This window comes from Lasiosphaeria miniovina (assembly GCF_030549165.1).
Source record: "Lasiosphaeria miniovina strain SMH2392-1A chromosome Unknown B0T26scaffold_2, whole genome shotgun sequence".
NCBI classification, from domain to species: domain Eukaryota; kingdom Fungi; phylum Ascomycota; class Sordariomycetes; order Sordariales; family Lasiosphaeriaceae; genus Lasiosphaeria; species Lasiosphaeria miniovina.
In genome coordinates, this window is record NW_026848221.1 from 5,857,158 (window position 1) to 5,870,514 (window position 13,357).

At 54.2% G+C, this 13,357-nt stretch overlaps 2 protein-coding genes across 2 annotated transcripts; one reads left to right on the forward strand and one right to left on the reverse strand.

Annotated features, from left to right (window-relative positions):
- Window positions 1–252: 252 nt before the first annotated feature.
- On the reverse strand, window positions 253–2,008 carry B0T26DRAFT_639778 (putative inositol-3-phosphate synthase; the record flags this gene model as incomplete). The annotated part of the gene is made up of 3 exons (XM_060437165.1): window positions 253–562; window positions 623–1,225; window positions 1,278–2,008. The coding sequence occupies 3 exons, from the start codon at window positions 2,006–2,008 to the stop codon at window positions 253–255; spliced, it is 1,644 nt and encodes a 547-aa protein (XP_060301346.1).
- Window positions 2,009–8,219: 6,211 nt separating this feature from the next.
- On the forward strand, window positions 8,220–10,896 carry B0T26DRAFT_174055 (uncharacterized protein). Its single transcript, XM_060433580.1, has 3 exons — window positions 8,220–8,698; window positions 8,753–8,866; window positions 8,926–10,896. The coding sequence occupies exons 1-3, from the start codon at window positions 8,578–8,580 to the stop codon at window positions 10,794–10,796; spliced, it is 2,106 nt and encodes a 701-aa protein (XP_060301347.1). The 5' UTR covers window positions 8,220–8,577; the 3' UTR covers window positions 10,797–10,896.
- Window positions 10,897–13,357: the final 2,461 nt, after the last annotated feature.

Consider the following 13,357-nt stretch of genomic DNA (forward strand, 5'->3'; position numbering starts at 1 on the left):
GCTCGTATTTTAGTTTATGTCTATGTAAGGACTGTCTAAGGAATTTTCTCAGGCCACCCCGTCTACGCTGAGCCGCGCCAACTATCTGTGTCATTTACACTCATTCTGCAGCTCAACGGCCAAAAAATACCATGTAATGTCTCCCCTAGAGGGAGCTTATGACGAAGTGAAGAAAACATCGGGTCTCCGTCTCTAATTGAATTGTCCACGGCACCCTTCCAAAAAAAAAACCCCCCCCTAATACCGTGTGCTCTAGAACAGCTTGTGCTCCAGAGTCATGTCTGACTCGGGCTCGAGGCCAACACATGCGCGGAAAATGTTGGTAAGAGCGCCGCGCTGCTTGGCCAAGGCATTGATGACAGGCGTGCCGGGGGGCGTCAGAGGGGCCTTGAGCATGTAACTGAGGATGCTCAGAACACTGTGGAAGCTCTTGAAGTCCTTTGTGCTTTCACTGCCAGCTGACTGAGCCTTCCACTGGATGCGAGTCATCATCTCGGTGACCAACACAAGATCAATGATCAAGGGAGAGGCTAGGAGCGAGTCTTCGCAAACATTGAAGATCCTGCAAAAAAGACAATTAGCCTCCTCTTGGTGCGAGTGGTCATGGGCGAGCAAGACTTACGAAATGGTTTGGTGGCCACCCATGAAGATCTCAGCATAGTATTCGTCCAGGGCACGCTTGTTGTCGCCAACAGCGGGCATGTACTTGATCACGACCGTGTGGTCAGGATGCTCGCCTGGGGCATACAAAACGTTGTTGGCCTCGACCATGTCGTCAACAACATTGGACTTTGATATTTCCTTGGAGCGGAACTGCTTCTGGGAGCTCAAGTTCTTGCCGTCATTGTTGCCAAGGTGGTTGTAGCTGGCAATCGAGGTCAACTTGATGCCAGCGCTGATCAGAAAGTCGACGAGGGCGGATTTCATCTTGGTCTGGCCGGACTTGAAGTCGTCGCCGCCAATGAAGGATCCGTGCTGCTCCGCAAGCTGGATGGCACCGGGCACGAATGTGTTCTGGGGCGAGCCGTTGATGAAAGGCGCGCCCTCGAGAATAGAGGCGACGGCAAACACGGTCGACGGGGCAACCTCCTCGTGGCCATCGGCAATAGCCTTGAGCAGGTTTTCGGCCGTGTCGTTCACGCCAGAAATGATGTCAGCGAATCGCTCTGTGTTGGCGGTCCACTGCACGACGACCTTGTCCAGGTTGTGGCTGGCCTTGAAGTCACTGTTTTCCAGTCAGTCCCCACTCCAGTGTTCACAGCCAAAAGAGTCCTTACCGGATGTCCTTGCGGATACGTTCAACGTGCTCTGTGGAGGCCTTGGAGCCGGGAATCAGGTTATCAGCGCGGTCTTCCTGGTTGGCGGCGATGAAGTCGGGATAGTAGATGCTCGGCAGCGGCGTCATCTCGGCCATCTCCTTGCGGACTTGTGCCTTCAAGGTGGGTTCCAAGACTGCAGCACGGTCCATGGCAGCAGCGAGATTCAGGCGGCTGATGTCCCAGCCGCCGATGACCAAATCATTGGGATGAACCATGGGCAGGACGTCGTGGAACGGGATATTGACATCCTTGAGCGTCTCCGAATCGGTGCCGAGCTTCATAGTAGAACCCATAATGACAGATCCATAATAGTTGGCGGCCCGTGGGCCCTCGCGCGTCTCCCAAACGAGGCCACGGCGGTTGGCAATGATACCGGCTGTCACAGTGGAGCCGTTGTTGCCGCCCCAGCCCACCAGCATGACGCCGAGCTTGGGGACCTTGCGGTCGACCTTGAAGTCGTACAGAGTCTCGCGTGGAGTGGCCACATATTTGCCATTAGTTCCGCGGCTGACCGTGGTGGTGCGGTACGTGTACTTGGACCAAATCTCTGAGTCCGTGTACGTCACATTGGGCGACTCGACCGTGAAGAGCTCACGGGATTCGGACCCATTGGAGGCTCCACTGGAGCTCAGGTGCCCATTACCGTTGCCATTGACAGAGGCCACGTCGACCTCAGCATGGGGTGCCATCTTTTCTGTGGATAGAAGGGCAGGGATGGGTAGGTGGGGTAGGTAGGTTTAGGCGAAAAAAAGTTGAGTGAGAGGTGAGAGGGCAGAGATAGGGAAGAGAGATAAAGGGTGAGTGAGAGTGAGAGATAGATTTGCCGGTTCTGGAAAGTGTCTCTATCGAGTAAAGATCGAGTCCCCCGTACTCCCCGGAGAGGCAGAGCAACGGCCTCCTGCGTACGGGTGATGGACGCTGGGGTTTTTATATTAGCAGAGGGCTCCTTCCTCAGATATGGCAACAGCAAACGTCTGAGCCGAAACGCGGACTAGCAAAACTCACGAGTTCAGGAGGTTGGAGAACGTTTTGACGGCTTCGGATCGCAGCTCGAAAGCGCGATCAGTCGATCAAGCTTGAAGTCCGTTTGTTCGAGGAGTACAGCGGCAGGATATCAATACGGAGCTGGAGTTTGAAGGCAGGAGACGGGAAACGGAAGTTGACAGAGCAAAGTTTGGGCCAGGCAAGGACGGCAGGCAAGCCTTCCTTTTATATACCTGTCTGAGGTACGACGGAGCGGACGCGGAGTTTGTGGTGTGGGCGGTGAAGGAAGAAGAAACGGGAACGGGACCCAAAAGCTACTTCACACACGCACAGCAGCCACACTAGGTACAAGTCGGGTCGCGACTACTGCAAAGCTGGGAATAAGGCTCCACGCCTCGGACAGTTCGGATACTAGACATTTCTGGATGGGCTCGCCTGGGCCTGCATGGATATTGGACTCGGAACATGGAGTGCCCATGATGACACAAGCAGGAAGGAGCGAGCCAACGGAGGCGAGAGCAACACAGTCGAGCAGCACGCAAACTCAAAAGCGGCAGAGGCAGGAGCACACTGAATGTATTTGGATGGAGCACTAGGTTGTGACCGAATAGAGCGAGGCGGCCAAACGCCGCGTGCAGGCACTCCTTCAGTCCTCCACATGCCGTCACTTGCAGAATTCCCAAGAGATAAGACGAGATGGGATGCACCTTCAGCTTTTCGGGCACACAGTCAACTGCACGTCTCACGCATATCAGCAATTTCATGATTGCGAAATCGTGCGTTCTCTAGGGTAAGGAAGCGCTAACAGCAACTGCTAGTTAGCTACCTACCTAAGGCAGTTACCAGGTAGCCCAGGTAGTTTGAGAGTAAACTCTCATGCCCGGTGGTAGGCTGTACGTCCTACGCACACACACATCTACGTATTTTCTTTTCCTACATTACATTGCACGATGTAAGGGTTGCCGAAACTCGGCGCCCACAAAGGAGGACGTCTCCGCTCTCTGATTGAACCCCACCAATTGTGGCGCGGCTAGAAACACCCGTGACACGCAGTCAGCGCAGGCACATACAGCACACCACCTTCTGAACACACCCCCTAAAAGTTGGGTGAGCGGCGCAGGCGGGGCCCGTGTGTTGCGGACGGTGCGGGGTTCCCAACCCGGCCGTGCCCCGAAGTGATTGGCCAGAGCTGTCGGCATTTGCCCGCATTGTCAAACTTCCCATCGGCATCCGTGCCTCCGGAGGCGGCCATGAGAAGCCGGACGGCAAGATTTCAAGTCACCGGTGTGGGTGATTGAGCCACGAAATGTGTCAACACCTGCACAAGACAAATAGACCAAGCCTCCGAATTTCTTGCCAACACCCAAGTTCGCGTTAGCTCTGAAAAGACCCCGGAACTAGCTAATTATCCTAACAAACACATGCACATCCAAATACACAGATATTGTTTGTTCGTTGTTGTTATTGTTGTTAGCTTAACGACTCGATACGGCACGTCTGTAACCGTTTAAGAAACAGTTTCGCTTTACCCTTTCGTCTTCAGACTGTCAAACGATGCTGTTGTATGTTGTATGTCTGGATCATTGTATGTCTTGATCAATCTTAGCAGCACCGATGGTGAGGTTTTGAGCCAGCAATCTGTTGATATTGAGCATATCAACAACAACCAGAAGAAGGTTGCACACCTTCCGGCCCCATACCTGACGTTGTAACAGCCAAGTAAATCCTGGGAATCTGCTGGTTAGACAGGCTTACCGGGCTGCTTGCATCTAGATCTCAGAACCACGTACCTGGGTGATGATGCTTTCTCCTTCATCGATATTTGGGAGACGTAGATGAACTTCACAAATCCATCCCAACAAGTCCAGTGCCTGGACAGTCGTTCTGTCAAAGACGGACTGGATTGTAGCATCTGCCAAGCATGACGAGGCGTATTTCGAGTGTTTGTATTTATTATCTTCCTCGATATTTAGTCATTTGGACTGACAGTTATCAATCGGTAGCGAGAAGAACTTACATACTCACCGGAGGTGATACCCACCATATTCAGCAACCTCTCCTGGATAAGCAGATGCTAAGGTATTTGCCGAGATGGTACGGCCTGATTCTGGTCTTTGAAAGGGCTGGCGTGGATCGGGCCAGGAATCTATCCACCCAAAGGGTTCAAGAATACCTTATTACGCAGGATATTGCATGCAATACTTCCTCGTTACAGCGCATACGTCAACTTGAAGTAGTTTTGCCGTCGGCAATCCGTTGCAACGCATTGCGCAAGAGAACGGACAAGTTCGCCTCCGTGCTTGGAAGGTGCAAGCGACCTGCGAGTTCCAATGTTCCGAAGATCCAGTCAAGGTCCCAAGAGACCACTTGCAGCCAACATTAGTCTGGGCTGCGTCTGGGCGCCGAACGGCCTCGGTGGAAGTGGAAGACCGATCACATCTTATCTCGATCAAGAGCCTTTCTCAGAAGTGGGAACGAAAAGCATTGTGACTAACAGATCGGGTTATCAGGCGCAAGTCTCGATTCGTCTTTTCTCACACAATACGATTTGTCGTGCATCATCGTGATGGGGGTTTGTGCGATAGGTCATAATTTTGAACATAGCCGCTACTTCGGTGGAGTGGTCTGATTGTTTGGAAGACGAAATCATCAACTCCAATGGATCGATTTAACGGGCTCATTCGACCCGACTTTCTGCAAATGTGCAAAAGGGAACTCGCCTGTAGGCAGGCATTGCCGGGCAACCCCTCCTCAAATGGTGTGGGTGCCGTCTGGTCGTGGAACAGAATGGTGGGTTGCACACGTTGTTAGGCGTCGGCCTTCGTGTGGAAGATATGTGTGGTCTGCAGGCAAGGCGACAAATGAAGACGACCGTGGGGGCGTGTGCACTGCATATCGAAGGTGAAGGGCGGGTCAAAGGCGGGTGACATTGCTGCACGCTCTTTCGCACAGGCAATGGGAGGCTGTGACGCTGCAATTCCAACCTGAAGTGGGCAAACCGAGCCCGCGATTCTCGGTAATAAATGAGCAATCCCTCGACTTCGGCCTAGCCACCAAGTCGCAATCTGGAAGCGAGTAGGAATGAGGCCTAAGCAAGGTAAAGAGGAGGTTGAGAGCTAAGGGAAGAAGGTTGGAGGCCTAGAGCGATTTGATGACCTCTTGATCGCCTTGGCTTCGGGCTGCTCTGACACACGCAATTGGGTCCCGCAATAGGCCTCACCTCTCACTCAATCTGGCTTACCGCCGCTTTGGGAGACCAGCCTGGGGTCCATGGCCTATCGTTCAGCAAGCTGACTGGTGAATCGCAATTCTTCAGCCCAGAGAGGCAATGCCGGAGAGCGCGTGATGACGAACTGTTCGGCATTTTGGCAGACTCTGCCGTCTTGCTGACTTGATAGGTGCCGTGTCCAGCCCGGCTGACGACATCTAAAACAAGACACGGTCGGGAGTGAGAGAGAGCCCGTGGCAGAACTTAAAGAGCCTCCCGGTTGGGCCCTAGTTGGCCGAGTGGGGCTGCTCTGACAACACCATCCCAGCGCCCGGGCACATTCGGAACGGAATCGGAAGGGAAAAAGCAAATGCAAGCACGTAGTAGGACGGGACCAGGGTGTTCGACGAGCGAGAGCGACCAGCCACATTTTCCCCAGGTTCAGTTGTCCTGGAGGATTCCCAAGCCTCGCCTAGGGACCTCCCAGCGGCCGGAAGGCTGCTCGGCAGGCAACGGAATCTCGAAATTCATTGGGCGTCTCAGGGGGCGATCAAATCTTAAACTGGTGTGCGACAGAGGCACAAAGAGCCATTCAGCCGCCTTGACAGCCACACAGGCGCAACATGTAGAGGAGCCTCAATGAACAACCGGGATTGCGGCGGTTCGTCGGCGAGCCAGAGAAAGCCAATCGATTACACGATGCGCAGTCCCGGATCGTGTGAGCCGCGGCCAAGCGGTGGTGGGCGAGAGAGCAATCTGGGTTTCATCCGGCGCCGGTCAGATGGGCCAACAAATGATGAGACTGTATGCAAGGTCTCTCAATGGCCAGCAATACGTCCCATCTCACCTCGCCAAACGCAGAGACCTAGGTAAACGGCATTTTGTTTTAGGAGGTGGGCTGGTCGCCGGGGGGGGGGGGGGGGGGGGGGTAAAAAGAATAATAATTTCAACTGTCCGTTCGGTTGCATCCAACCACGCATGCTGTACGGAGTACTCGAGTCCAGTCCGGTTCTGATTCTGATGTCCGAGCAGTGCCGAGCAGCCAGCTACTGAGTAACTAGTCAGGTCAGGTAGGTAGGTAATCAAAGGTCGCAGTGATGCATCGCCGTCTCCACGACGACAGATTGTCAGAGGTTGAAGGGCCGTCGGCTTGGTAGGTAGGTAGCTACCTGAGCTGGCAGCGACCATCCCCTACGAGGCTGAAATCCCGGGTGCCGTTCGCATCCCGTGAACGGCCGGCGGCATAACTTGACAGTGAGACGCCGGAAAATGTCACGGGTTTGCTCGTAGGCGGCTGGTCAAACATTGGTGTTGCAGCTTTTGCGAGTGAATGCTCTTTCTAATGACGTGACAAGTGCAAATTGGAGAATGACCTGCCTGCCTTTCTTTCAAGAGTTTTGCATGTACAGAACAGTACAGGTGAAGGGGGAAGCTGCAAGGTACCCGCTCCACAGGCCCGCCTGGACGGCAAGCTTCCAAAACTCTTGGACGAATCGCTGGGCATGTGGCGCTGATTATCACTTGAAACCCCTAAACAGAAACAGGCAAAACGGATCGGGTGGGATTTATCAATATGAGGAAATCACGCCCAAAACTTCTCAAATTCGAACTAGGCTGTGCTCCGGAGTTTTGAGCATTGGCGTGGAAGGAAAGCGTAATGAAGGGACTTGGCCGAGGAGCAATCACCTGCGCCTGGGCATCCCTGATTCATGTAAGGTATCGTGTCGAACTCGGAAAGAGCATGACCTGTTTAGTCGCGGGGTGTGCCTTCCTCAGTCAACACTACAGTGAGTAGCAGCCTGAGATGGACAGTATGAAGCCGGCGCCTTCCTCATCTCCCTTCCCCATTGCTCTGGCTCCAGTCCTCACAGCTCCCGTCAGGTGCTTCGCAGTAATAAATCACTCCCCTCAGTTTTCAGAAAGGAACCGCCGCTGCGCCAAGATGAGATCCACCTTCGATTCCAGTAGTTACCGAAGACCCTAGTAGGTATCTTCAGGTCCCCAGACTTCGCAGATTCGCCAGTGCACCCACGACCCACCTCGCCGGGGGACCATCGTCCATCGCTCGCCGCATCGGGATTGATACGCATTTGCTTTTGTCTGGGCTGGCAGGGGATATAGGCAGGTTCCTGCCGCACCAGGTTAGAGCAACATTCGGCATCGCTGCAGCTGGCAGCAGTTCACGAACGGCAACGCTAGCAGTCAGGGGCTGGCCGCATCGAGCTTGATCCTCGCTCCATCCGTGCACATCGCGCACATCTTCTTCACTGTTTTTGCGGAGACACTCGGGCCTGCCTTGGGTCCTGGACACTGTGGGCTGCCCTGGCTGCGTTACGAGGGTGCCCTGCATCGACCGACCCTAGGTCGTCGACCCTGACCGCAACAGCAACCGTCCACGAATTCGAGGCCGGGGCCGGGGACAGGGTCGTGGTCGTCCTCACCGATGCTGTTACACACCCGCCCGTTCTTCACCTCCCGCAAACATCTACGCTTGCTCATCCCTCTCGAGGATCTCCTCCGGCAAAGTTAGCAACGAGACACATTCCGCAACAGCTTGCCACGCCGTTTGCTTTCCCCGCAGAATCCGCATGCTCGGGGTTTGTCAACTTTGCAGTAGCCCGTGGCCCCGGCTTGGCTTGGCATCCCATCCCTCCCTCGGCTTCTTCCTGTCTCTCCTTTTGTTCTGCAAAACAACCTCTCCCCAGTGCAACTGAACTGCCTCCACCACCTGGCCTCCTTGAAGGACAACGCCTGGGTGGCTGCTGGAAGCAATCGCTGTCCTCGATCTTCGCCATTACTTGCTGGACATCGTCGGGCCTCGACGACAAGACCAAGACGACTTGTCGCCTTGAAGACCTCTGCTCACGTACTAGACCCCCTCCGGTGGAGGGAGCCTAGGAAGTCCCGCAACTCAGGAGAGCACCAAAGGAGGTTCTTGAATAGCAACTTGGCCGGCGGCTTCAACCTGGGCGGAAAGGACCGTGCCGCAACGTACGACGCCATCGTTTACTAATTATACATACCCACGCCTCGAACGTTGCACCCCGAGCAGGGACGTGATCGAAGATGGCCGGGGCAGTGCGCGAGTCGAGCTTCATGCCAACTGTGAAATGTTCCGACTGTGGCTTGCAGATCGAGATCTCGTTGATGGGTGAACATATCTGTTCTGGTAAACCTTCAACGCAGCGTATGACTACCCACAGGCCCAATAGCTACAAATCCAAGCTGACCAATTCTCCAGCAACGCCGCCAATGCCCATTCCCTCGTTGTTCGAGAGGTTCATGCCATTTGGCGGCCCCGCGGCGAACAACAAGCAATCTCGGACGCCCCCTCAAGTGGACACATCCGCGGCTAGTGAGTATTTGTCGTCTCAACTACTCGAGGCTGTATATGCTAATGAACCACCTCCCCAGACCGCGCTTTCATGGGGCAAGGCGAACTAACCCCGGTTAGCATGTCGAGTGGATCCCGAAGTGTATCGCCAAAGACTCCCAATGGACGGCTGGGCGCCGGAAGGGCAGACGAGGACTTCGCTCCACGGATAGCCGATGATTCGCCGCTTCCGCAGCAGTCCAGAAGGCCTGGGGGATATGGAGGACTTGGAGACGGCGACGGGTATGAGGACTCATTGTATCCGACAAACGTGGCAAAAAAGCAAGCCTCCAGCCTGATGGACCGCGCGAACACCATCGCTCCTGGACCTTTCGACTCGGGCCGCCGGCCTCCTTTGTCTGGACGGACGGCCTCGGCTGGTGACATCTGGAGTGAGCGCCAAGGCCCCTCGCCAAATCTGAGCAGCAGCGTCGGGAGCTTGGGGAGTTCTAAGACGCCCAAGGCGCCCAGGAAGAATGGGTATGGCGGTTTTGGTCCTCCTCAAAGGGAGGAACTGACGCCGGAGCCACTAGGCCTACCATCCCGCTCCGCGACCTTCCCTCGCTCAGGCGACACTTTGGATCCTCCGATGCGTACACCCTCTGCTCCGGGACCACGGCCTGACAGACTGCGTGTTCCCTCAGACGATTCCCAAGACATGGATGGAAGGTTTCTGATGACTAGCGAGAGGTCAAGAAGACCGAGTAGGGGCCCAGATACGTCCCGCCCGCCCCCTCCACGAAGCGCTGGTATTGTCCGATCCAGTACCCCTGGGGCCCTAGCTATCAATCTTGCCGAGGAATTTGGATCGGGAAACCCATACCACGCACCCTCCGACTCGTCTTCGTCGAGCGCATCAGGCTTTAGCCAACCAGAGCGTCGTCCAAGCGAGGCAAGCTCACGGTCCAGTCCGCCAAGGTCGGCAAGTTCAAAGTGGGGGAGAAATCCTTCTGATACGTCGGGGCTCGACAATATCATGTCGGATCTCCAGTCTTCCATGGTAGAACCAGACATTAGAGTGCAAGTAGTATCTCCGCCCACGCGGTCGGCCAGTGACACGAGAGGGAGACCGCCGCCGTTGACTATCCGCCCGCCAGGTGGCCGAGGCTATGACCGACGCTATGATCCGCGAATTGACCCGCGCAATCGCCAAGGAGTATCGCCTATTGACTCGCCAGTCGTCGACACCCCATCCACCGCCGATCCTCCTTCTGCTGTCGATGCTCCTATGCTGATTGTTGGAGATGACTTTTCGCCACTGCCAACCGCTCCCCCGCGGCTGACGAGATCACCTGAGCCAATGCAAGATAGGTCGCGTTTTGCCCCCCAGGGACCCTTACGATCACGCTCGCGAGATCCGAGCCAGCCCTCGCGCGGCGCTTGCGAAAGCTGTAAAGAGCCTATCGTTGGCAAGTCGATATCAAGTGCTGACGGCCGTCTGACTGGGAGATATCACAAGGCATGCTTTGTCTGCACGGATTGCCGGCAGTCATTTCCATCTTCAACATTTTACGTTATCGAAAACAAACCATACTGCGAGAGGGACTACCACGAGCGGAACGACAGTCTCTGCACAACGTGTGACAAAGGGATTGAAGGTCAATATCTCGAGGACGAGTCTGCCAAAAAGCACCACGTCGGCTGCTTCAGATGCCGCGAATGTGGCATGGCTCTGAATAATGCGTATTTTGAGGTCGACAAGAAGGCATACTGCGAAAAAGATGCCATGAAGCTTGTGCAGCCACCGACGCTCACAAATATAGCGCCACCGCCTCGAAACGGACAAGGCCCTCCTAGGCCCATGCTTGGACTTCCCGGTGGTCCTCGCGCCGGAATCGGCCTTCCCGGTCGAAGCCCCCTGGGCCCAAGGCCTCGAATGGAGAAGCGTATGACGAGGCTGGGAATGATGTAGTCGGCGTGTTCTCAACCGATGCGAGCAGCAAAACCTCGGGCTGCGACCTCTCATTTTTTTTATTTTATTTTTCCCCTAGACCACGTTTTACGGTCATTAATCGCCATGCGACGCCGACGAACACGATAACGACTTTGGCTTATTTTTTTCTCAGCTCATGTCCAACCGGTTGGACTTTTAAATACTTGCCTTCTGAACCCATGGACTGGGCCCACGTTCAGTTATACCCACGCAAGAATTCTTCTTTATATACCCAATATATCCGGAGGCAATTTCACCTAATCGACAAACTTCGACAGCGATTTTTTGCGGATAAACAAACCTATAGTCAAAATTTGGGAGGGGTGGTTTCTCTTTTTTTGTCGCAAGCCCATCTGCATTCACAGAAGTGACTGCACCCTTGCGGGCGTTTCCTAAGCATGGGGTTTTATGGTGCTCTAGAGTCGCGCCCCCTTTTTTCCCACTCCGACTAGTCCTTAATTAATACATGCTTGGGGTTTGGTGGGAGTCGCGGGACAGTATATTGTGGACGACGACGAGCAACTGGCAAGCTGTCATCTGCGACACAAATGGACACGGGTGCCCATAGAGCGGATAGTGACAGGATGTTATCAGCTCACATATATTACATGTAAATACCTAATACGTAGTAGTTAGTCTAAATGAGGGACGGGTCGGCACTAGGGCCTATAGGTTATCTACACATTTGGGCCGCCTTTGTTGGAATATTGGTGGCGTACAGTTGACTGTTTCCACTGTTTGTTGTTGTTCATGTGTGTGGCACGTGTCCCGAGACACGGTCTTTCGGTTGTTGCACTCAGGGGTTTTCGTGCACGCTAATGTCGAATATCTACTATAGTAGGTTGCGGTCCGCACTCGGCCCAAGCCTCGAGGTGAGGTCGTCATTCCCACACCAGGTGAAACAGTGCCATGGTAGGTGCCTCCTGGCTCGGGTTGCCTCGGTGTCTTTTGCGATGCACAAACTCGACTCGGTTTTATTGTCTTGTGGCACTGCGCAGGCGAGGAGTTGGAGAAACCTGAGGTGGCCTTTTGACTTTGCTCTACGTGCTACGTGAAGACAGATTGTCGGTGACTACCATACACCAGCAAAGAACGCGTTACGCAGGAGAGGTATATACTGTACTGTATGTATGTACCTAGCAGAGCGTTGAACTTTTTCCTTCTAGGCGCCAAACTAACAGACGTTGATGTCTACCACCGATCAATCGAAAGGCCCTTTCCCACTTCGTATGGGCCGCCGTTAGAATAGGTACAATACATACAGTCCTCTGAAGCTTATTGACACTACCCAACCCAAAGTCCAATGATTTCTCTGCGGCAATAAACCTCGCTAAACGGTTTATCGAAAAAGGGGGCGGGGAATTTTGGAAAACGATGGCACAGTGTGATGGCTGGCCGGTCACGCCGCCGCCGCCCGCTGCCGAAACGTTTTACAAAATTAGTTTGCCTGGGGCAGGAATTGCCTTCTAAATGCAGTGGCATCCAATGTGTGCGTGTGCGCAGTGGCGTTGTCTCACTAATTACTCTGTTTCTAAAACGTTGGACATGTAGATCCATCACTTGCGATACCCTCACGTTCAGCTGTTCTGTTGAACTTTAGATCCCGTCAATTAGTAGACAGACAGACAGTCTCCCGTCACCTCATTGGCTGTAAGAGCTCTCTTGGCATCTGGACATCGGAAGGACGTGAATGGGCCAAGCGGGGGGGGGGGAGGGGGGGGGGGGCGTTTTCGCGTTCTGCTTCGAGAGTGGTCTAGAACGCTAGAAAGGTGGATACCGACCCCTCGCCCACTCCTGTCTCACTCCTCAGGAGAAACCCAATTGCGTGGACCAGCCAAAACTTATCGAACAACGGATTACATCAGCTACGACAAAAGAGTAGAGGATAAACTACCTTGAATATGAAATACTCCGTCTCCAGTTACTTCGTGCATGGCCAGATAGAATATTCCATAACATTACCTGTGCTGACGCAGGAACAGGGAGGTCCAGGATGGCAGTTGGCCTGTTTGCTGCTGTTGGCAGTAGTGTACTTCGCAACCTAGGCACGATATTTTCCCTCTAGCCGGTTAGATACTGCTTATGCAACGTGAGAGACAGAGCAGCGAGAGTCGGGACAGAAGGAAAGCAGAATGATGAATAGCATCGCCCTCTCAATCATTTACACTAACAAAAATAAAAGAACAGATTATTCCGTGTGACCACACATAGGCAGAGAACAAGGGGCAAATTTCCTCGACGACGTTAGGTGGATCGCTGTGTCCCACTCTCGAGGCACCCAGGGTCTCTCTCCTTATCCCGGGGTGGAGAAGGAAGATTGCTCAGAGGGGGGGTTCGTGCTTTCATCAAATTAGCTTCAGGCTTCCCAATCTTATGAGCCGAAAGACCAGGCTTCCAGGCTCCTTCTCCCCATTGCACCTGGTAAAACGGAAGACCCCTCGCTGGACCACTGGGCACTGGAAGCTGATTGCAGAGTCCCGCAGGGCCTAGGTGTCCCTGCCTCCACCCACCTAATTCTCGACGCGCCCGTGTTGGTAGGT